This window comes from Drosophila tropicalis, unplaced genomic scaffold, assembly GCF_018151085.1.
Source record: "Drosophila tropicalis isolate 14030-0801.00 unplaced genomic scaffold, ASM1815108v1 contig_878, whole genome shotgun sequence".
NCBI classification, from domain to species: Eukaryota; Metazoa; Arthropoda; class Insecta; order Diptera; family Drosophilidae; genus Drosophila; species Drosophila tropicalis.
In genome coordinates this window covers 13,818,412-13,842,343 of record NW_027173374.1, presented here as the reverse complement: position 1 = coordinate 13,842,343, position 23,932 = coordinate 13,818,412, and the positions used below count along the sequence as shown (strand labels likewise).

Genomic DNA, 23,932 nt, shown 5'->3' with positions numbered 1-23,932 from the left:
AACACTGGTCTGCATTAGTGTGACCAAAATCTGCGCAAGAACCCAATGAGCGAAGGAAAACATTATTATTTTATAATTTTTGTTTTGTTTAGTTTTAATAAATGTAAACTAAATAAATGGCTTGACTAAAATGTAAAAGAAAGCCCAGTGTCGAAAGAAAGCTTAAAAATCAAAGTGTAAGTGCAGCAGCGAGAACAGTAAAGCCAAAACAAAAAGCGAAAATTTTCATTGTCTCGCTCTCTCGCCAGACGCGAAAGTGTGGAAAGGAAAGGCAGAGAAAAGAGGAATAGAGAAAAAAATATAAGGCTCTATTAGGACCCACTTTTGGCATTTTGTGCGTATTAAAAGGTTTCCCCCGCAAACCACCACCTAGTGCCGCACACAGACAGTTGAGTGTGAGATTGTGTGCAAGAGTGTGTCTGAGGTGTTGAAATATATTTTGTTTAAACAATGGAAAAATTCACAACACAACTACAAAAACAACAACAACAAGAGCAAAACAACCTTGGCAGCAGCAAAATGAATACGAACAGCGTCTTACCCCACTACACTTTAAGCGGCATGAGCTCGTTTGATGCCGAATCTTTGCCCGATTATTCAGAATTTGATTCCGAATCGGTAACTTTGGACTATTATAAGGAAAGGTATTTAGATTCAAGAACAACAACAAAAATACCAGCAACAACAACAACCATGATCAATGCTCGCTCAAAAAAAAGCTATGCCCAATTATAATTTTAATTATGTTTTTTATTCTTGTTTTTTTTAAGCTTTTGTTTTATTTCCGTTCTTTACCAGCCTTTGTCTTTACTCCCACGCATTCAGCTAGATTTATTCATTATCCCCTTTTAATTAAAACCTCTTAAGTTTATACCTCGTAAGATCATAAGTCTTTACGAATTCAAAAAAGATTAAATGGTATTAACAATTAAAGGCAATAACCTTTAGTTTTGACCACACCCCCTTCAACACATTCCATTGCTAAATGAATAACTTGCTTAATCCCTTATGGCAATCAATCTTGCCAACTCAAAGTAAATACTCAAATATTTTATCATTCCATTGACTTAAGTAATAACAAATCTATATGCAAATCTTGACAAATGCACAGAGTGCAGAATCGGGATCACATTTTTCGAGTAACATAGCATATGACGAGCACATTTTGCTTGAATCTAGCTGCTATAAATAAATAGCCACACATAATGATTTTTGTCTGGCCCGCAAAAACACTCACAATTGGCCAAATATCATAGCACTTGGCTCTCCTGCCAAGTTGCATATATATACACACATACATATGTATAGATGAGGCAAATGTACACATGACTGTTTTATTTGAGACTTGAAAAACAAAAATGAGGACTATTCAGTCTCTAATACCCTTTCATTTCGAAAGTTGACAACTTTTTCAATAACTTTTTAGATCGTAAACTCTAATCCAAAATAGTTCTAAAGAGGAAATCATGTACTGCCTATTTGTTTATTAATCCTATCTACGTAGAGTATCAGAAAATTATGATGTATGTATTCTCGCTTAACTCTTATCATTATACCCACACACATTTCCACATTTTAAGCTCAGTGGGGCATGGGGGGATCAAAAGTTTTTCCACACACATGAATCTACATAAAGTCAGCGCCAAAAACTGCATTGCATTACATTTCAACGCATAATTAATGATGCATTAAGTTGTCTGCAGTTGTAGGGCTGCTCCACCTCAACTTCCACCTACCCCTTCCCTTTCCTACTTCCTGTTGGCCTGGCATTATCCGGCCATCATCTCTTCTTGTTTCTGCTCCATTTCAAAAATTCGTATTATTTTCTTTTTGTTTTTGTTGTTGAAATGAATCTCAAAGAGAGTATTCAACCGTTGCGAAAATGTATCGCATTGTTTATCCAAATTGTGGCAGTTAATCCCATGCTCGATAATTGCCCAGAAATAGTCGGGTTGATGCAGCTGCTCTCCCTGTATCATGCATCTAGGCATCTATCCTAATCCCATGTTCCGCCTTTCCATTGTCCAATTGTTGTTGATTTTGCATGCCGCTCTTCTTGCTGTTGCTGTTTCTGTTTCTGTGTTTTGCTATTTGTCTGCTATTGTTCAATTTGTTTTGTTGCATCCTGCCTGCCTTTCCCCTACCCCACCACACAAATCAGTTGCCCTCCACCCACCCCTTTGCCAGTTGCTCTAATCGAATGTTACCAATTCTATTTCTCCTCCCCTTCGAAAACGCACAGATGTTGTTGTTGAGAAGGCTGCCTGCCGCCAGCAAATATTAAAAATTTCTTTAAAAAAACACATTGAGACCACATAGACATATTGGATATAATTGCTGCTGCGCTAAGTAAAACAGAAAAGCAATAAAACGACAGTTTTGACAATTGTTATATATCTTGGCCTGTTCTCCTACCACCATTCCACAAACTAACAAAACAAAAACAAACAAATTTGATAAATAAAAAACGCATTGAAACGCATTCCAATTAGTATTTTGCGGGCACACACTTTACTCTGCCCAATCATAGTTCATAAGGTAAGTCCCCCACCGTCCAGCTGCCTTTAAGTCTTGTCCCTTCGAATCAATATTAATCTATATTATTACGATTTTTTTTAGTGTCCTACGTCCACCAGCTGACAAAATGGCGCCGACAACCACAATTGAGACCATAACCATCACACGGCCACTGAAAGTGAGTATAGAAATGGGAATTGAACTATAATTTGAAAGGGACTATCAGCGATAAGCCTTAACCTTTGTGTCGATTTTTAGTCTGCTTAATTGCTCTTTAATTAGGTGCCGATTGCACTTTTATTTTAGTCGTTAAGTTATATTAAACTAGGAAGTATATGTAAATATGTTGTCAAAATGAATTGGCCTATCCTATGTACATATATAAAAAAAGAGAGATACACAGCATATTTATCAAGCTAAACCATAAAACCACACTGCATTAGACTATGAAAGGCAAACGAGTCCTGTTTTATGGTTAATCTAATAAATTTTCCGTTTTCTTCACGTTTTTCCACCAGGTGATTGCATTTATCTGTGGCGTCATTGTGGTGATCCTTATGATCCTGGCTTTGGCATCAACGGATTGGCTAATGGCTGCCGGTTGGCGGCAAGGTCTCTTTGTTCATTGCATTGAGGATGATGCTCTTCCACCGTTACCATTTAACATACAGGATCCGCCTGGCTGCTATTGGACCCGCGATATAGGTAAATAGATCTTCAAATTATATATCAATCGGTTATTGATTAAATGATTACAATGTTCTTTGATTGCAGGTTATATCAAGGCCACAGCAGCTCTCTGTATTATCACATTGATAACAGATGTTATAGCCACTGTGCTGACGGGTTTGGGCCTGAAGACCCAAAATCATAATCTTAAATATAAATTCTATCGCATAGCAGTATTGGTGATGCTCGTCTCATGTAGGTTCTCATGTCATTGTAAACTTTAAGCAAATAATTGTAATTTATGTGAATTTTACTCTTAGTGCTGGCCGTATTGTCCGCTTTGATTGTGTATCCCGTCTGCTTTGCCGGTGAGCTTACCATGGGTAAGTATTGACAAATTATGCCTAGATTATTTTCTAATTTTGGTTTCAATGTTATAGCGAACCGACGAGTCTGGGAGTTTGGCTGGGCTTATGGCGTTGGCTGGGGAGCAGCCATATTCCTGTTTGGTGCCGTTGTCCTGCTGCTCTGCGATAAGGAATCAGAGGAGATTTACTATAAGGAGAGGAAAATCGTACATGAAAACCAAATGCGCGCCTAGGCAAGGCCGCACGACCTGCCTGACGTCGTTCTTTAGATATATAAGTATATAGAAGTCAACACAGACACACACTCTAAAAACACACACACATACACACATAGATTTCGATACAAAACAGACAAACCGGCAAAAACAACAACAATACGAACAAAAGCAATTTGCAGCACTAAATTCTTTTGAAATTTTCAAATTTTTTGTGTATGTTATGACGACCAAATTAATATTTCGATTTCAATCAATCAAATCAGTAGCCACATCGCCCGATCCCCAGGCCATCCATCTTCCATAGTAATCGGCATTTGTTTAGATAAGTGTTTTTTTATTCCCAATGTTTTTCTTTTCCTCATATTTCTAGTTTTCATATTTTTTTTGAGAAACGTGATCTTCCAAGAACCACAAAACACTAGACACACTAACATACACACACACATGCTTACACTAGAATCCCTCATATACCACATTGTCATAGGAGATATATATTGATTATATCAATACTATGTCATTTGTAATCCTCATTCCCCCTATACACCCCACCCCGTAAAAGCATGTATTATCGTATATCAATGTCAGAAAATTCATAAAAAAAAATATGATAATCCAGTCAATCTATCTATCTAGTGTTCCCCACCCCTTTTTAAGAAAAAAAAAAAAAAAGAAGGAAATTGTAATGAAAATTAGATTTTACTCATATTAACATACTCATAGTCAAAAAGAGCGAGCATAAAGCTCATTCATGTAATCTCATATATATCCGAAAACTCCACGACCCGAAAAAAACAAAATTTGACACACCAAAAATGATATTGAAAAGAAAACCTATTGGGAAATTAAATAATTGAATAAATTGAGTGACTGGATTGAGAGGATGTTAGGATGGACGACAGGACGATATAACAGAAGGCAGCATTAACCAATCATTGTAACGAAAATCGAATACCGCGCGCAGCTCTACCCATATTGTCGATTACGCTTTTCTATTTGATGTTTATTTCAATGAATTAATTGATTGACCATTATTTTTTATAAATGTTTAAACTGTAGCAATTGTACAACCTCGAATATTTTGTATTTTGTTAAACCTCCTCCGCCCAGAAACTTTTATCGAGTAACTTTTGTAAATTAATTTTAGCCCAAAACGTTTATCAATTAGGTTTACCTGAGTTTAAGTTCAATTCGAATATTTGCAATACTGATCCTTTTTATTATATATAGTTTTTTTTTTGTGCGTTAGCCGCTTTTTATATATATGTTTACATATTATTAACTAAGTAATTTATTAATTTGTGTTCTCTCTACCAACACACACAAACTCACACCCTAAACACATACACACTTAGACATATCAATTGCGAATAAAATGTTTCTGACATCTTTTGTTAACCTATGGCAAAAGTATATTTTATTTCTTATTTAAACACTTTTTCCGTTTCCCAACTAGAACATATCATTTATAAGTTAAGCTATTCATATTTTGTATTAATATTCAATATTATTAGCATTCTCTCAATCATCAACTAAATCATGCTTAGGCGTTTCAAAGTTTTATGGTTTTAATTCATTTTTTGTTCCATTAAATAGCCGAATTGAATTCAAGCAAAATGCAAAGACAAAACAAATAAAATGCGACGTAAATTACAACAATACAAAATACAAAGATGTAAGAAGACATGAACAAATCGTAGGCAGGAACGTGCGGTGAAAAAGCGAACAAGTAAAAAAAGAAAAAACCCAATTAATAGCGAGTATGATAAACAATTAAACCAAACAAATTAAAATTAATTACAAACTATGCTTATATAAGAATAAGTAATATTTATTGCAAAAACAAAAACATATACATATATATATATATATATATCTATTATTAATGAAACGAATTATACTCCAATTTGTTACAAGTTTCAATTGTGTAACAACAACAATTATAACAACCGAACAACAAGATAAGAAAATAACATTCAAATCGAATCATTTTATTTTACAAAACTATACATTTTCATATATTAACATACATATATTATACACACAATACTTGACATTCAACTATATCGAATATTATGTAAAACATTTTAATATTACAAAATGCATTTTTTAAAACCAAAACCAAAAGGAAAATCTAATTTAGTGCATGACTAACAACAAAACTAAATGAGACATTATCAAAGGTATTGCTAGTGATCCATATAATGTAAACTTATGCATAGATCGTACGATATATATACACACACACACAAATATATATATATATTGTGTTCAAATATTTAGATCCCCATAGATCTGCAGACACAAGAAATGAATTAATGAATTTGCATATTAAATTAGAGTTTTTTAACAAAAAATTACCCCAAAAAAAAAAACAACAACAATATGTCATTAAAACACACCTACATATATACATCACCCATAAGAACTACCACTACATTTGCAGTTTGTTTCAGATTCAGTTTTAATGTACATATTTTGGGAACGTATTCAAAGCAAATAAAATAACGTTAACAGTTTGCAATCTGATTGATGAATTTTGAATTACTTACAACTAGTTTTGGGCTGAACTACTTATTCTGGCAAACAACTCACTCAGTTGTTCAGTTGACTCACATGCTCACTTGAATCATTTGTTTAGTCTAATCAGTTCTTTTACCCTTGTGATTAGGATATATTATTATTATATTCAATTATTATAAAATATAGAAATTAGTTGGCCTTAATTTAAATGTGAGAAAGGTTGAACTAGTAAGCCAATGAGCAAGTGAGTCACTGAATTATTGAACAATTGAGTCATTCAATCAACGAACAATGGAGTCTATAAATTATTGAGTGATGAAGTGAGTGGGTCTCTTTCAATTTTGACATTGAAGAAATTATAAGACGGAAAATAAATTATTTAGGGTAAAAGAATGAAAGTTACATTTTGTATTCATTATTGTTGATATAGTTTTCTTTTTGGTGGATGGTTCAATCCTTTCCATGTTGCTTAGATGGTCAATTATTTATTTCACACAGTTTAACTTGATTTTGTTTTTAAATTTAAACAGTTTACCTAATGGTATTGGCATTTTGGATAACCAAGCTAAGGATTAAATAATCATAGTTGTCAAATATTTATTTGTACGACTATCCCTATTTTAATCCTTTGAGTGATGACATTTATTTTAAGCTTGCTGGAATGCTTTAATCTGATTATAAAAATCTATAAGGTTAGCAAAGACTTTTGATTGAGTGCATAAACGATTTCGATCTTTACAATTTTAAATGGGCTAATCTAGAAACATTGCGATATATCTTAAAAAGAGATTTAATTTGTTTTAATATAATAATTTATTCTAATTGTAAGATAAATTGTTTAAGTAATTTATTTATATATATATATATATATAGGTATATGCACACAATATATCCTATATTTGTAAGTGGGATGATAATATCACTATCATTGTGAAGTGATTTCAATTGCAGTAATTTGTTAATCCTTCTTGGCAATTAGGCCTTGCTTCTTCAGCTGACGCAATGCACACTTGGCAGCCGTACACTTGGCAATACGATAGTTACGTCCAATGCCTCGGAATGTGCCCTTGCAGAAGACATCGACTGTGACACGGACCCGCCGACCATCTGCCAATTTCTCGGGTTTACCAAACTTTGCCGTCTCGGGCTCCAGTTCAAGAAGTTCGCGTATGGGTGATTTTGGCACTGAGTTGCTAAATTGTTCGATTTCGGGCTTCATCATGTTGCTGTAGACATGCCACACGACATCCAGCGACATATTGGAATCAAGGAATATTGCACCAGCGATTGATTCAAAGACATCACCCAATGCCTTGGGTACTTCCACATCTTCTGCATCATCGCATTCCTCCTCGGAGAGCAGATAATACTAAAAAAAAAAAGCAAGTAAGGCAAATTAAAATGTCTTGTAAAAGTTTTTAGGTCTTTAAGCCTACCTCTTCGCTTATGCAATGTCCGTTCTCCTGCTGGATGCGGACAAATCGATCGATGACATCATTTAGACCCGGAGACAGATGACGGAAGAACTTGTGGAAGCCATGACGTACCGCCAGGGAGGCAAAGATTGTGTTATTCACCAAAGCTGAACGCAAATCGGTCAATGCTCCCGGAGAATGCTGACGCGGATCCTCATATAGATGTCTGGTTATCAGATAGTCAAGCACAGCATCGCCTAGGAATTCAAGTCGCTGATAGCAATCGGTCAAACGATTCGGCGTATAGCTAGCATGGGTCATGGCTTGCAGGAGATAGGAACGATCACGAAAACTGTAGCCCAGAATTGCCTCAAACTCTTCAAATCCGCTGAGCAGATGTTCCAGCTCGTCGCTGGCATTGGGGGCAAATGGCAGCAGGGGACTACGAGGCGTGGGCCATTCCCCATACACGACGGTCGTGTTCTTGGAATCTGGTTTAGTGCTACCCGGAATACGTTGTTCAGTGCTCTCAATCTCAGGCAATGTTTTTGCTGTCTGCTTGGTGTACGGCAGCACTCGTATTCCCAGCCAGGCCATGAAGAGCAAAGCTCCCCGCGGCCCACACTCGATCAGATATGCACCGATCAATGCCTCCACACAATCTGCAATGGATTTATCTGGTATACTGTGCTGCGATACCAAATTGTAGGGTATAAAGCAACTAAAATCATTGCAACTCTCGTTGGAGTCGTCCAGATGATGGCCATTAGGAGTTCGCTGTTCGATGCCAAGACCCAAAGCTTCAGCTTTTTCCCGCACTAATTCACAGATTTGCACACTGCTTAGATTCTTAATGTCCAGCAGATCGGCTAGTTTCCAGTGATGTGTTGGAATCTTTGCCTCAATCAATGCCTTTTCCAGTTCTTTGGGGACATAATAGCACGGAGGCAGCCAATTGTCATGTGGTTCAAATTTGGTGGCTATCATGTACTCGCCCAATCGTTTGCGTCGCCCCAAACGATAAAGATTAAGATTGGCCACCTGCTTGGAGCGTAGGTGACTTAGTTTTCCCTCATGGACATTTTCGTAAGTGATGTAGAGATATGTGGTTATGGCATATTTCAAAAACGAATCACCAATTGTCTCCAGACGCTCCAGATTAATGCCATCATTGGCATTGGACATGGTAAGAGCCTGAAGAATGATACTGGGACTGGGTCCAGGATGACCCACCAAATCTGGCTGACGATCAAAACTAAAACCATTCGCAATCAACATGGAAGTAATTGTTGCTGTCTCCTGTTCTGCCCCTTCAATTTTTTCCGGTATCCTTGGAGGATCGTACTGTAAGCGCAGCTTCTTTTTCTCATTCTCCTCAAGAATCAATCTATGTTGATCATTATAGTTATCAAAATTGTCGCCACAGCCCAAAATGCTGTAGACTTCATTTTGGCCATGTTTGACCAACCATTCGGCATTTAGTTCTATGAGATCTGACAATTGCAAGTCTCGTCTTTCACCCAATCTGGCTATTACATGCTTTTCGTCTATGTATGGCAGGAATTCTTTGATCAATTGCTCTATGGAAACTTCGCTAGAAGTCGGTTTAATTTTTCCCGTCCGCTTTAAATCCAAATCTCGATCATGGGCCACCAGCATTCCAGATTTCTCAATCTCCGCCTGCAATGAGGCTATTGATTGCTCATAGCTCTTGCTGGCTGCCCTAGTTCCTTCTGCCAATTCCCCTTGCTCTTTCAGTCCAAAATTATAGCCAATGAGAAGATTCTTCGTTTCCTGGTATTGACGTTCATTGGCTGTGGTAGCCTGGATAATAGAAAGTTGCTTCTGACGTTTTTCCAGCTCTTGGGCCGTCTCGATGGTTTCAGCCTCGTTCTTGGAATTGAATGCAATGCGCCCCGCATCGATGTCATCAGCGACATCATCCTCATCATCTGAACCGTAATTGTACACTACAACGGGACCATCATCATCGTCATAACTGGAGGCCAGTGAATTGTCCGAATCATAGTAGTTGTAGGTGGATGGTTTGCTATTTGATTTGCCATTTTTCGGCTGTGTCTTGTTCTGCTTAGAAGCGCCGCGTTTGCCACTCATGCCTCCATTGCTCACATCCCAGAAAGTGGGTGAACCATAACGCATCTGTTCATCATCACCTAAAAACCAAAGAAAATAAATTGGTTTAAAAGAAGAAAATTTATTTCTACTTCTCTTTCCTTGTTTTACTTACAGAACTTTACATTGGCCGGCAATCCAGCCATATGATACGCTTCATCGTCATCTTCATCTTCGTTCAAAGCACAGGGTTCAATGTCGTCGGCCATATCATTGGACCACGTGCCAATTTCAATGAAATCATCCGCCTCCTGCAATTGCTGTTCTCCCTCAATGATTAGCTCATTGGCGCTTTTCTCCAACTTCTTGGAATCCGGTAGAGTATTCTCTTGCTTCTCCTGATAGTCGTCGACAGGGTCTGAACCATTCGGACCAGTCGTTGTTTCCTCCACGTCCTTGGCCTTTTGCTTTGATTCACGTGATTTTTTCAGCACTTCCGAAAGACTCCAGCCAAAATCCAGCATGGGCCATTCAAATTGCTCATCATCGATCTGTTGACGACCCAGACCAAGATCCGCAGAGACCTGTTTGCGTATATCATCGGCCAAGAGTAGCCCATTGATGCGATACAAGATGCAAGGCAGGCATACAGCTGTGCGCCACAGCGAGGCGGGAAATGGATGTACAGTGCATAGTTCTGGCACAAGGATTTGCTTTTGTTCGAGATTCTCACGTTTGGCCCGTTTCGTCTCCTCGGAACTGGTGGGCAGGGCCACACCCTTACGATTCACATACCGCGGAGTGAGAAAATTGAGACGAGCACTCGTATGATCTACATCGAGCAGCGGTTGTGATGCATTCTGAATGGTCAGGCCATATTTGACTAGATAATAGTGACGGAAGGTGCGATAATTATCACCCGGGAAGCAACTAAGTGGCGACAAATGAGGACAAATTTCGGCTACATAGAAGTATTGCGGTTGATCTTGATTGCGATACCAGGGCATGACGACAGCATCTTGAAAACGCTGTGCATCAAAAGGCTGGGCAAGACGCTGCTCATCGGGCACAGCCTGTGGCATCATACTGCCATTGGCCTGGATTTGCTCCAAAAACTTCCAATCGATATGACGAGTCGCACTCTCTGCGCCCGAACCCCGCAACGTAGGCACTATAAACACACAATTCTCCGTGGAATCTGGATCAAAGAGCATAAGGAACTTCTGCAGACGCAACACATTGGTGAATGTGTAGTTTAGGGAAGGCATTAACGCAGGTAATCTGCTCCTCCGTTAGGACTACTCGCTTCTTGGCCAATTCTAATGACACTTTCACTTCGCCGGAGCGTGTGAATATGGAAAAGGCGCTTAATTTGGGTATTCGCTTCAATGTCAATATGCCAAAGCCCTGCTGGGCATCCTCTGGTGGATAGATCTTGCGTCCGCGGGTATTTTGCTCCTCGGGTATTGGGCACTGCAGTGTCAATTGGATGAAGTACAGATAGCACGGCTCTCCGGCTACCGGCCGGCAATTGCAGAATTCGGATGCAACACGCTTATAGTAATACTGTCGTCTCTTGGTCGTTCCCGGTCGCGGTTCATCGGTCAACTGTACAATATGCTCGTCCTCGGGCTCCAAATCGAAGCATTCCCAATCCGATTCGAGAGCGCGAAAACCCTCTTTTCCAATCGGTTGCAATTCATCGTCCAGCTCTCCCATTTTATGTAATTCCACACAAGTTTGCAGAGCGGCCAATCGGCGCGCCAGCGTCTGGGTTGGCATAGGAAGACCCTAAGAAGAACACCGAAAAAGAGAGTCATGAGATTAACATATTGGGTTAACCAAAGGATTTGTGCTTCACCTACCACTATATCGTGCTTTAGAGGCGAATTAATGGGCAGACGGATTGTGTATTGATACAGGGTGATTCCATTTCGCTGGGTGCTTGAACAGCGCCAAAGAGCCGTCAACTTGGTGAACGTATCGCTGGGCAGGCGGGCGCAATATTTATTAACCAAAGCAATGGCTGTTCCAAGATCCACAGAAGCTCCGGTTAGGAGCTGAGGTTTTGGTCGATAGGCAGAGAGGCAGCTGGTAAAACGTTCTGCCTGGCGCTGCTCCAGCTCCGGCGGCTCTGTATTAGCACACTTTGATAGCAACATCTAAGAGACATATAAATTAGCGATAGAATATATTTCGTTTGAATTAGGTACGAACCTGCTCTATTTCTCGATATTGGGCCATTTGATGTACCAGGGATTTGGTAGTTACAGCCAGATTATCCAACAGATCTTCGCTAGACGCGGACGGGGCATCCTTAACAATGTCCGAGTCTAAACTCTCAAGCTCACATTGAAATTGTTTCTCTTTGGTTCGCTCGTTGGATGTGCTTACACTAATGGCCTCGTCGCTGGAGTTACTATCTTGACTCTGTGCTTCCAAGGGTGCAGCCGGAGTGCCATCATCCTGAATTTCCTGCAATCGTATATCGGTCGTGGTGGTATTCAAAACTTCTGGATTTAGAATCTTGACAGTGCCGCGGGCAGTACCAAAAGTATATGGGTCCGAGCCTAGAGAATTTGGCAATGCTGAATCATCCGAATCACTGTCCATGTCGTCCTCTTTGTTATCTCCATTTGCGCCGCAGATAAAGCGATGGCTTTCCGCACTCAAATCCACCGACTTGGCGTCGACAGCTACATAATTGGGTGCGACCAGCATTACATGATAGGCGGGAGCAGCACGAGCACGTCCCTTACACTGGACATAACTGCGATATGTGGTGGGCGGATCCCAGCGTAGAACTAGATTACATTTGGGTACATCTATGCCTTCCTCTAGCACCGATGTGGCAATGAGTAGATTGCAATCATGCATGCGAAAACGTTTGAGTACCTCCTCCTGCCGGCGATGCTCTAGCTCCGCCTCCTTTGGCTCTGTGGCCGGATCAGCAACACGATCTGTCGTATACTGGCAGCGCAAAAACTTGAGGTCACCGTCGCGTCGGCTCATTTCGGCTAGGAGTTCAAAGAGTACACGTGCAGTATGGTTTTGGTTGCAATAAATGAGGCCGCAGAGAGTGTCGCCAGCCTCGTTGTGATCCCGCTGATGGCGCCTCGTATAAACACGTCTTCTGTTACGAGGCTGTGCATGAGCTGAATTGGAACTGGACTTGGTTTTATTCGTTGGTGGTCCATTTGTTCTTGTTGTTGTTACAGCTGGCAGTTGTTGGTTGGTTAGGGCGGGTGTGGTTTGCGGTGGGGACTGCAATATCTGCTCGAGATTGGCCAGTAGAGAACGTGTCTCCGAATGCTGTGGTTGATCCACCTGCTCTATAATCTCGCACTTACTCTCCACCGCCTGTGATAACTTGTTAAAGTCAATCTGCTCGACTTGGTGGCGCATCTTGCGGAGACCATCTGTCTTGGATTGCGGTTCATCGGGCTTAAAGCAGCGCAGAATTTGCAAAAGACGTTTCACTTTTGGACTGGAATAGCGTTCAATATTTTGTCTAGACTCTTCGCCGCCGTTGCTCGTGTGATGCTTCTGGAATGACTGATCGCAGATCGTGTGCAACTGAATGAGAGCCGTGCTGACAAGGCAATACAGTAGAAAATGTCTTTCGTGGGGCGTCTTCACCTTCTGCTTCTCGTTTCGTTGATAGAAATATTGAGCAGCACGCTGTGTGCACCACGGTCCCATTTCGTAAAGCACAGCTAGCAGGGAGTCAATCATATTTAATGGGTCCTGCTTGGGATCAGGAATATCTACGAAAGAGCAAAAGCAAATGAATTCCAAAGGGCTGAAGATAATCCAGCATTGTTATTTACCCTTTAGATCTTCTATAAATTGATCGGTGCCATAGATTTCATACGGATCGTAGCGATGATCCAAAAGAAAGGATTTATGCGTATTGAGAACATCGGCGAGCACACTGGATAGCTCATCCATCTCATAAGGAGCACACTGAACAATGTATTCATAGGGTTTCGGCTTACAGTAACGCAGCACAGTAACAATATCACTAGCCGTTTCTATGCGGCACATTACATGCTCCTCCAGAGTTTCCAGCATGGAACTCAGCTCCTCCAACTGACACTCGGCACTGTGCAGAGGTCCAGCTAGTCCCAAGATCCTGGGTCTCTCACCAGATGGGGCGCGACAAATGTGATGCTTGAAAATGGGCACCAACTTGCTATAGACAGCGCCATCGTGACAATCCTCCATTACAATCAGCCCCACCCGATTTAAAGGCAGTTGACCCAATTCGAGTAACTCCAGAAACCCTTCTGGACGCAATATGCTAACATGATAGTCTGTCCAGCAGTGACCGAAGGGCACTTGCATATCCGGTTGCTCCTGCCACACTTTGAGATCGGTGAGATGAGTGAGCATTGTGCACATGGATGTGGCATTCGTATCACTGCCAACTTGGCAGCTAAGATACACACTGACCTTGCCATGACGCCGGCTACTACGGGACAGCTCCTGCAGTAGTTTCAATGCTATAAATTCCTTAGAGCTTCGGTGCCCCAAACAAATGATGGTGTTCCGCTCGTATGCAGCTGCCAGCAGCTCCACTTGAAAGTCACGAGGCGTGAACACGGAAGTGTGCAGGTTGTCGCACCAATGGAACGCCATCACGGCGTTGGTATCTTCAGACTTGATTGGTCTCTAAAACTTTCCTGCCTCTCGCGGATAAAGCTAAATCGTACTTTATGCCGGCTCGCTTATGGTAAAATAATACCCCTTCCGCATTTCTGCTCAATCTCTACTCGTGGTTCTTGCTATCGATAGTGCTATCGATAACTCAGAAAATAGAGCAAACGGCGACAATTTAAAAATGCAGCACAATGAATGTGAATTCAACTTTCCTAAAAAACTTATCACAACTTGTCCCTTTTTCACTTAATTGGCAAAACTTACATGACTAGTTCACCTTTCCAAATTTTTAGGCCAATCGCAGTCACTGTGAAATTAAACTTATCGCCTGTCGATGACAACCGCTTTTATTGGAAATATAATATTTGAATACAATCTGTAAATTTATATATTTGAATACAATTTGTAAATTTATATTCAACATGCGACGCTCTCAAGCTCCATCTGTACGAAAGTTGGCCAAGAGGGGGGCGCAGGATTTGAGGGATATAGTGCCCAAGCGGGCACCCAGCAGTCCGCCCATGCAATGGGGCACTTCTGGTAGTAGTCACAAATCTGGACCAAGGCAGCTGAAACCGGGAGAAAATCCCCTGGAAGATAGTCGGATTTTTCATGTTCTTTGGCGCAATCCTTCCACCAAAAAGCATAAAATTTGGACTGGAAATGGAACACTTGTCGTCACTGGATCCAGAGGAACACTCAAAGATGAGACAGGCAAGGTGCTGGGTATCCTGACTAGCTTTCGTCCAGAACAAATACGAGAGAAGAAGCAACTTGAAATCGATCTTAAGGAGGTTGAAATACAAGAGGAAATTACCACGGTCGAGGAATGTATTGAAGTGCGAAATCAGGAGATTTCCAATTGGTGTCGCAAGTTAGATGAGGAAAATGGTCACTTGGTCAGTCCCCTAATTGATGTCACTAAGCCACAAAGGCCAATAATGCTTATGAGGAAAGGTGCTCCCATTCCACCCAGTATCGAATGTTCTTCATCAGGGCTTAATATAACGGATTGCATTTGCCTATTGAATTCCGCAGAACTTCAATCCCAAATAATGCAAATTCTCGCTAACGAGTCTTCTCCCGATGTGGAGACTATTCAACGCGTAGTTTGTGATCATCCTGTGCTGCTTAGTAATCAACTTGATAAGTTTCCAAGCTTAAGAGACATTATTTTGCCTCACCTGCCAGCGTGGTACGAAATGGGTCTCTATGACTCGGCAAAGTTTGAATTTGGTCATTTAATGCTGGACTATATTGTACTGGGACGTAGCCAGAAATGCGTACTAGTGGCCAATACTGATGATTGTTTAAAACTATTTGTAGGCTATTGTATCTCATGGGAATTATCTTACATTCAAATCGTGGAAAACGAAGACGCGAATCGCTTCAATTCGGAGGAGGATATGATGCTGGCTTTTATAACAGTTGAAAGTTTGCTGGAACTGGATTCGCTCTTTCTTAACTCTAAGTTCTTAATACTCTACAATCATGAAGCCAGAGAGAAGATGGAACAATTGCTGACGGTGAAAACGGACACTCAAATCTTCACACTGGTCGCTGCGGACAATGTGGAGGAATCTGAGGTATTGGAAAAATTCATTGATTCCAAATGGAAGAATATAAAGCCACCATTCAGCGAAGAATTTCTTCAGGTTTGCATTAGTAGAGCATAGCAAATATTTGTTTTATTTCAATGTTTTTCCTTTTTTTTAACAGATGAATTTCCTCAGCGACAAAGAACATCTTTTGAAATCCGTCTACATTAAGCATAATAATATAAAAACTTAGAATATTTAAAACATCAGCGACTGGAGCAAATCTAGGCGCAGGGAAAACTTATTGTCCTCCTTGTTGTATATAACTTCATTGCAGTTAATAATGTTGCCGACACCCAGAAAAGCCTCTAAGCGTTTAATAGCATCCTCGTCCAATTCAGAGTCTTCAGGAAATCCTAAATAAATAAGATAAGCCTCACGGATCCATCAATTTAATTATAAAACCTCTTACCAATTATATCAAAAACTGTTGTCATTATGGGATAAGTAAACTGAGCTGGATATGGCAAAATATCCGTAATATGCGTTGGGGTTATATTCCCATAGTCCACAAATAAAATGCTTGGATAGCCATCGCCCACCAAATCCAAGCATACGCCTCGACACCAGTTACCCTGATACTTGGCAATGCACAATGATTCTCTTCTGTCTCATTAAAAATATAATTTGTTAACTAAAAGACAACAAGAATGGGGGTGTAAATACCTACACAGGTGCAAACGATGTTGATTTCGCAATCGATTCAGCATACATTTGAATTTCCCGCTGCATTTGGGTTATCTCATGGGCAAAATCTTTAATGGTGCAGTATATGAAGCCATGTTTCAAAAACGAATTGTCCATAATGAACAACTCAACGTTTTCGCCAGTAGGTAAAGGTACATGGATTAGATACTACAATAAAAGATAAAATCTTTTGTGGCTTTTTTCCACATCGTTATATTAATCACTTACGTCCTCCTTGTAGCCCAAATCCGATAATGAAGGTTCTACGGGTAGCAGAATAGTCCTAAACAGGCGATTCAAACTGCGATTATAGTCCAGCTCGGTTAGCATCACCCGCTGCATGCCCTTATTAAAATCAAACTCACGTTTTGAGTACTTCATTTCAAAGATAAGAGTCTCATCCAGTTCATAAATCATCTCCCGCAGATTGGGAGTTATGTAACGTTGTGGCACCTTGCGCAAAATGACGGGAATCGCATAGCGCGGCAAAGCCGTAAGATGATTATTACAAGCATAAAGACTTTCATGGGGTTTTGTGACTATCTCAATGTTGCCGAAATCTATACAAGCTACATAAATGGCATTCGGATTGTCCACATTTAAGACCAGGGCGCGTAGAATTTGAGTACGCATCTTATAAATGACAATTTGGCCACATTGTGGCAGTTCTCTCAATATGGGAGCCTTACGTCCCTGCAGTGTTACTGTCGTCAAGACATTGGCATAGCCCACCTCATTGTGTACATCAGCCGAGCGTACATATAAGACATTTGACTGCTCGAAGGCAGTAATCTTAACACTAGAATTTGAGGGTGGCATCATCAACGGACCCAAGGAGGCAGCATAGCCTTCTTCAACTTTCTTTGGCTTTGGCATTAAGACAGATTTTTCTTCGTTGCAGTATTCCTTATGTTGATCGGCAAGCTTTCCGAAGCAGAAAGCATTACAAAAAGGCATCTGGCAATATTTACATGAGGCCAAAGTGTAATTGTCACAATCATAACATTGTTTAAGGTCAATATGATCACCAGTTGATGACAACTCATCCAAATCAGTGGCTTGAATCCTAAAAAATTGTGATTTCAATCAAATCCATAAATCTTTACATATTATTTGTGTACTCTACTCACTCGGTAAAACGACGACCCGAACGATAGTTTAAAACAATCTGATCTTTTTCGATTCTCTCCTCCAGCATATAGACATTATGATGCTCTAGTATAAACTCATATCTTGCATTTAGATAACGTTGATTGGGATCATGTTGGGATAGCATAGAGCCTTTAGAATAGTCGGCTTTGCAAAGCAATGGGGTCTTTTTCAACATAGGATGTGCATTCTCAGTTAAGGATGTAGCTAAAGTACGACAGTCCATGTTTACGGCACCACGATCAGTCAACAAAACTGGTGGTTCTGTTTTGCACTTCTGGTCCATTTCCTCTGTGGGCTTCGGGAACTGCGATTCCTGCTGACGATGATTGTTCCGTGGAGCACGACCCTCGAAACAGTTAAGAATGTTGGGCGCATCACTGATTCTTTTGCGGGCCGACTCAAACGATCTATCAACAAAATCAATCATCTTTGTTTAGCATAAACAGCAAAATATCGAATTACGCTTACCCAACATTATGGAAATAAACCAAGAATACATTTGAATGCTTTCGATATTCCAAGTGATAAATTAGATTGCGTCCAAAGAAATTAATTATAAGGTTAGACGTTATCAATGATTTTGTCTTTTTTACAACCAAATAGGGATATTTTAGCTGCATGTCATTGCGGTTCTGCCAGTCGGCTGCATCCCCAGATGCAGGTGAAGACACGGCGGCTTCCTCCACTGTGCCTTTAATGTATTTATTTTGCGACTCATCGTAAAAGTCACTGGCCATGGGATTCCATTTGGACCAATCATTAATAAGTTCATCGATTTGTGGCATTTTACAACTTTTATCCGTTTACCTGGCCACCGAAAATCAAAAAGAGCGCTTAGTATTCGAAATTCGACTCAAGTGCATGTGGGCACCTGAACTAGATATGTGCCATGATTCTCCTAATGAGATAAATATCTGTGACAATACTGTGACTGATAGTGACCCATTTGACGGTTAATTATATATATATATATATATATATATATATATATATATATACGGCACTGCAATTTAAAAAAGAAAACAATATTTTTATGACTGCGTATTTGAGTCATATATCTACATATATAAATGTATTAATCATAAACATCGTAATCTTCAGTTACTCTTCACAATGTGCAGTTATGTGATCACAGACACGACATCCACGCTCATCTCTAGAAAAAAGGTCTTGTTATCGGGTCATCTCTAGATAAAGTGTGTACCTATTAATCAAAAAAATTGCACTTGTAAACAATTCAATTTTCACTCTAAAACGCCATGGTTAAAAACGAATCTAATTTTGTTGTTGAGCGGATAGTGGACAAGCGCATCACTAGTGAAGGCAAGGTGGAATACTTTATTAAATGGCGTGGCTATCCGTCAGCGGACAATACTTGGGAGCCGGAGGAGAACTGCGATTGCCCGGCGTTGATACAAAGATTTGAGGAGTCTCGAGCCAAATCAAAGAAGCGAGGCGAAAAAAAACCTAAATGTGAGGAGATTCAAAAGCCACGCGGCTATGATCGTGGTCTGGAATTGGCCGAAATAATGGGAGCCACAGATGTCTCAGGCGACATTAAGTATCTGGTCCGTTGGCAATATTGCGATGAATTCGATTTGGTGTCCTCCAAACTAGTCACTGAGAAAGATCCACAAATGCTTATTGACTATTACGAGAAAATGGCACCCTATCAGCGTCACATAAGCAAGCGAATGAAAGGCGTGCCGGAGGAGATGCGAGTGGTGGCCTCACAAACAGGTTACGCTGTAAATACACCAGCTCATCCTGTTCTACCATCAGAGACCTTCGAACAAGAACAACAACAGCAGCATCATCAGCAGCAACAATCAACGATGAGCGATCTCAGCTTAGTCGACCAACAAGCTCCAATGCAATTGGATGATGATCCTGATATAGGACAAGTTGGCGTTTCCTATTCCATACCAGTTCCAGGTGTGGGTGACATAGCAATTGACGTACCCATGGTAGAGGGTTAATTATCTGTTTACTCTTATTTTATCTCTTTAATTTTCTATAAAAATTTGACTATGTAATAAACATTAGACTAAGCTTAACTATTTATCGGCTCATCCAGATTGATTGGACCAAGTTGGCCAGTGCGGAAGAAATGAATAAACTTTCGGGCAGCCGCCAATAAATTTGTCATCACCTCCACTTGACCATTGTATTGCTTGACCCGATGGAACATTCCCTCCTGTTGGGCATATTCGGCCAATACTGAGCTAATATTGTCGCAGGGTCCCGATTGCAAGTGGAGTTTCTCAACGTAGTCAAACCTTTCGTGCCGATTAAGCCAGTAGAGCAAATAATCGGCAATCAGATCTTCGCCTACTATGTGATCTGGCAGACAACCCACCAGAGCCAATTTCATGCCCATTTCGTCGTCCGAAACGGATGGTTGTAGTATGCCGGGCGTGTCGATCATATAGACTGCTGGTTCTTCCTGAATCTTGATGCGTTCACCAACTGCGCGGGTTATTCCGGCCTCGGCTCCCACACGAGCTGCACTCTTCCGCTTTAGATGCACATTCCGAAGTACATTGATCACAGAACTTTTGCCCACATTGGGAACACCAATGATCATAATGTTGTGCTCGGCACTCTGGGCACGATTAAAGCGACTACTTTCTGAAATCAGTCGGGAAGCCAAGGGCAATATATCGAGAACTCCATGATTTCGTTGATCCTTACAGTTTGTAAAGAGAATGTGACGTAGATCGGGTTGCTGAGCTCGCAGCTGCTGCCGAATGCTGCGCTGTTGCTTATTATCTAAAAGATCCATTTTGTTTAGCACCAAGATGTGCGGCTTGACACCACTGCCTAAAGACCAAAACGCGGGAAATAATATTAATATTATCAGTTACCAATTGTCAGGCTCACCTGTAATAGTGTCAAAGAATTGCGAATTGCGGCCGGCAATGGGAATGCGGGAATCGTGAATTTCCACAACGCAATCGACATTTCGCAGTCTCTGTTGGATCTGTCGCATACCCTTGGTCATGTGGCCAGGGAACCAGTTAATCCTCTGCTTAGACGGCACGCGGAAAGCCTGCCGAAAGGCAGATGAAGCAATTACCGTCATGGTGTTCTCCTTGCTACAACTGACGCAACAATTGACAACCTCAAAGAATCGATATGGCAACCCCAAAGCTGTTACCGGATAAATTTAAATTCAAGTATTGTCATAATATAACTGAATAGCTGAGCGCGGCAACACTTCATGAAATTCCAGCTCCATTTCCACATTATAGGACAGAAGCTTGGCATACTCTTGGAGCAATTGTCTCCAATAGCATAGGATATCATCCATACGCAGATGTTGCCACACAAATTAGAATCCCCGTTCTGCAATCTCCTCGGCCAAGTCATCGTGTTGGCGCAAATACAATAGGAGAGCTTCCAAATCTTCCTCACTGGCATTGCTACCTACGGGCACATAGTGTATCCAGGGTTTAAGCGAGGAATAGAAAAACTCCTGCCACTCTTGACCCACATGTAGGACCAAGGATTTGCAGAGCAAAATGTGACGTAGGCGAAAACTCGCAGAAATTCCGCGAAAATTGAACAAATACTTGAACTTGCAATGGTCAGCGAAGGATATCTCCTTTACGGGAGAGTTTTTAGATTGAGTGTACTGTGCGTTGACCAAATGTGGTGCTCGTTTCGTAAGCAGCACCAGATTGTCCCGCTCCTTGGACGAACGGGAACCTCGAAAGAAGCCAATTGGCAGCTTCTTTTGCCAGGGCATATTTCTTGCCTTCTTAGATATGAATCGGCGCATATGGTCCCAGCGCCCAATACCATGTGGATATTGCTGAAGAAGGGGCCCAGTCGAGGTCCAAAACGACCAAGCCGGGCACATGATATCCAAAAAGTTGTCCGTGCTGGAGTAAGAGAATACTGGTCCACTCAGACCAGACAGAAAATGAATCTGCGGCCAATCCTTTACATTAAGGACAAACTCCAAATCGGGCAGATCCATTGCTATATTTAGTAAAAGCTCCTCGACACTGGCACATCGTGACGGATACGGGCAATTGTCTGAACGATAGAGGCGACTTCCAATCACCTTGTACAGAGTACCAAAGCGACGCGATTGGTCAATCATTGACTTGGTTATGCCTGCTTTATCATAAGGTTTTAGATTTCGCGCTATGGCCAGAGCATAACACTCGCATCCCGATTCACACGATTTAAAATGTTTCAACGCTCGTAAAATACATGGAACCATATCAATATTGGCTAAGTGAATTTCATTTGAAGCATTTGGTCCGCGTCCTGGTTCGGTGGCCAAGACAAGATAACCAAGAAGCATCCAAAGAGCGGCACTGAAAAGCATCTTCCGTTTTATCCTGTAGGTGGTAATACAAAAAATTTTTATCTTACATCCTTGCCGAAAGGGAACAACAGAAAATTTCAACTGACTTTAAAGTCAAGGGAATTGGATGAAAATTGGTTTATTCCCGTTGTCTAAAAAATATAGAGATTCATAAATACATATATAAACTTATAGTTAAGTAGAGCAATTGCAATATTGAGTGATTGCGAAATTTACAGCACATGGAATTTGAGTTAAGTTTAATGGAGACGTAGTGATAGAGAGATTAGAGGAATCCTATCACAACTTTTAACTTAAACCTAAGCAAGTCTAATTTGACTATTAGAGGATAACTACAACTCATCCTTGGCACCGCCAATATGAATCAGTTGACTCTCTGGTAGGACCTCATAGGTCAGGAGCTTGGCATACCCTTTCAGTAGCTTTCGCCAGTAACATTTGACATCTTTCATTCGCAAATGTTGCCATATAAAGTTATAGCCTCGCTCTGCTATATTCTTGGCCAATTGGTCATGTGTCCTGAAATACTGCAGAATTTCTTCGTATTCCTCTTGGCTGGGATAGCTCTTTAGGGGAATGTAGTGGACCCAAGGTTTTAGTTGTTCGTAGAAGAACTCCTGCCATTCATCGCCTACATGAAAAACCAAAGATTTGCAGAGGAATAAATGTTTCAAACGAAAGCTGGCGGCCACTCCGCGAAAATTGAACAAGTACTTGTACTTGCAGTGATCTTCAAATGACACTTCATCGGCTGGAGTGGCGTTTAATGTATCCTTGGGAGACTTCCATGCTTGATTCTTTGTGTATCGAGCTTCCACCAATTGTGGTTGGCGACGAGATAGTAAAATCAGAGAATCCCGTTCTTCTGAAGTGCGAGAGCCACGGAAAAAACCAAGTTCTCGTTTCTGACTCCAAGGTATGGCGGTAGCACGCTTCTCCATCTTTTCACGCATCAGATCCCAGCGACCAATGCCCCGTGGATGCAATTGTGTAGCCGGACCACCAGCCCAAAATGTCCACGCTGGATACATAATGTCGCGATACTCTTTGGTCTTTGAGAAGGAGAAAACTGCTCCATTTCCAACACTGTTGCCCCATGCCGTGTTAATTTGAGGATAGTCTCGTGTATTAATTATTAAATCCATGTTGGGCAAAACCGACAGCAATTGCCGTAGAAAATGTTCGATGCCCTGACAACGGGCTGGAAACATGCACTTCTCATCTCGGTACAGCTGGTTTTCATAAACCTTGTAACGTGTTCCATAGCGAGCAGAACTTTCAATCATCTGCCGACTGACACCTGTGGATTGATAAGCAGCCAAGTCCTTGTTAAGAACTTTTTCGTGGCAAGAGCAATTGACATCAGATTCATCACTACTGCAGGGCTCATAATTGGCCAATGCACTCTCGATTTGTTGTCCAACTGAAGAAGATATTGTTAAATGGGAATAAATAACAAGAATATGGGGTTAAACCGGCAAAATAAAATTCTACTTACATTTATCTTCAGAGTTACTTTTAACCTCATTGCTAATGCACATATCAGCGTTGCTGTTGCATAGTTTTTCATTTCCAGCAAAGCTCAGTGCCATTAAACATATTAATAAAATAATAAACAATAGGGTTCTCCTCATTTTGGTTTTGTTTTCTTTTTGACCATACTCTAGATATGGCAGCATTATTATAAACGGCATTGCCAGAAATTTAAAAA

General features: G+C 40.8%; 8 protein-coding genes across 10 annotated transcripts; 3 read left to right on the top strand and 5 right to left on the bottom strand.

Annotated features, from left to right (window-relative positions):
- The first annotated feature begins 20 nt into the window (after window positions 1-20).
- Window positions 21-5,171, top strand: LOC137584462 (transmembrane protein 47). 2 transcript variants are annotated; one of them, XM_068299860.1, is made up of 7 exons: window positions 21-176; window positions 2,243-2,538; window positions 2,620-2,695; window positions 3,036-3,222; window positions 3,292-3,441; window positions 3,507-3,569; window positions 3,627-5,171. In XM_068299860.1, the coding sequence occupies exons 3-7, from the start codon at window positions 2,645-2,647 to the stop codon at window positions 3,785-3,787; spliced, it is 612 nt and encodes a 203-aa protein (XP_068155961.1). In that variant the 5' UTR covers window positions 21-176; window positions 2,243-2,538; window positions 2,620-2,644; the 3' UTR covers window positions 3,788-5,171. The 2 variants fall into 2 exon arrangements, with proteins under 2 accessions (XP_068155961.1, XP_068155960.1); XM_068299859.1 differs by lacking the exon at window positions 2,243-2,538 and having other exon boundaries at window positions 23-644.
- Window positions 5,172-6,215: 1,044 nt separating this feature from the next.
- Window positions 6,216-14,671, bottom strand: Dcr-1 (Endoribonuclease Dcr-1). The gene is given in 7 exon segments (XM_068299853.1): window positions 6,216-7,661; window positions 7,729-9,881; window positions 9,956-11,039; window positions 11,041-11,571; window positions 11,646-11,942; window positions 11,998-13,547; window positions 13,611-14,671. Coding segments are annotated over 7 exon segments (6,837 nt in total). The 5' UTR covers window positions 14,422-14,671; the 3' UTR covers window positions 6,216-7,250.
- Window positions 14,672-14,741: 70 nt separating this feature from the next.
- On the top strand, window positions 14,742-16,691 carry LOC137584461 (uncharacterized). The gene is made up of 2 exons (XM_068299858.1): window positions 14,742-16,097; window positions 16,162-16,691. The coding sequence occupies exons 1-2, from the start codon at window positions 14,865-14,867 to the stop codon at window positions 16,231-16,233; spliced, it is 1,305 nt and encodes a 434-aa protein (XP_068155959.1). The 5' UTR covers window positions 14,742-14,864; the 3' UTR covers window positions 16,234-16,691.
- Window positions 16,099-18,733, bottom strand: vret (vreteno). 2 transcript variants are annotated; one of them, XM_068299856.1, is made up of 6 exons: window positions 18,348-18,732; window positions 17,858-18,286; window positions 16,956-17,793; window positions 16,711-16,895; window positions 16,453-16,646; window positions 16,099-16,396 (listed from the first exon to the last, which is right to left on the bottom strand). In XM_068299856.1, the coding sequence occupies exons 1-6, from the start codon at window positions 18,662-18,664 to the stop codon at window positions 16,239-16,241; spliced, it is 2,121 nt and encodes a 706-aa protein (XP_068155957.1). In that variant the 5' UTR covers window positions 18,665-18,732; the 3' UTR covers window positions 16,099-16,238. The 2 variants fall into 2 exon arrangements, with proteins under 2 accessions (XP_068155957.1, XP_068155958.1); XM_068299857.1 differs by lacking the exon at window positions 16,099-16,396 and having other exon boundaries at window positions 16,514-16,646; window positions 16,707-16,895; window positions 18,348-18,733.
- Window positions 18,734-19,058: 325 nt separating this feature from the next.
- On the top strand, window positions 19,059-20,036 carry HP1c (Heterochromatin Protein 1c). Its single transcript, XM_068300858.1, has one exon. It carries the CDS (start codon window positions 19,139-19,141, stop codon window positions 19,856-19,858), a length of 720 nt encoding a protein of 239 aa, XP_068156959.1. The 5' UTR covers window positions 19,059-19,138; the 3' UTR covers window positions 19,859-20,036.
- On the bottom strand, window positions 19,859-20,964 carry LOC137585182 (mitochondrial GTPase 1). The gene is made up of 2 exons (XM_068300857.1): window positions 20,763-20,964; window positions 19,859-20,702 (listed from the first exon to the last, which is right to left on the bottom strand). The coding sequence occupies exons 1-2, from the start codon at window positions 20,962-20,964 to the stop codon at window positions 19,933-19,935; spliced, it is 972 nt and encodes a 323-aa protein (XP_068156958.1). The 3' UTR covers window positions 19,859-19,932.
- A 90-nt stretch (window positions 20,965-21,054) lies between these two features.
- Window positions 21,055-22,197, bottom strand: LOC137585181 (O-glucosyltransferase rumi). The gene is given in 1 exon segment (XM_068300856.1): window positions 21,055-22,197. A coding segment is annotated over 1 exon segment (1,143 nt).
- Window positions 22,198-22,323: 126 nt separating this feature from the next.
- rumi lies at window positions 22,324-23,899 on the bottom strand. Its single transcript, XM_068300855.1, has 2 exons — window positions 23,720-23,899; window positions 22,324-23,644 (listed from the first exon to the last, which is right to left on the bottom strand). The coding sequence occupies exons 1-2, from the start codon at window positions 23,853-23,855 to the stop codon at window positions 22,554-22,556; spliced, it is 1,227 nt and encodes a 408-aa protein (XP_068156956.1). The 5' UTR covers window positions 23,856-23,899; the 3' UTR covers window positions 22,324-22,553.
- Between the last annotated feature and the right edge of the window lie 33 nt (window positions 23,900-23,932).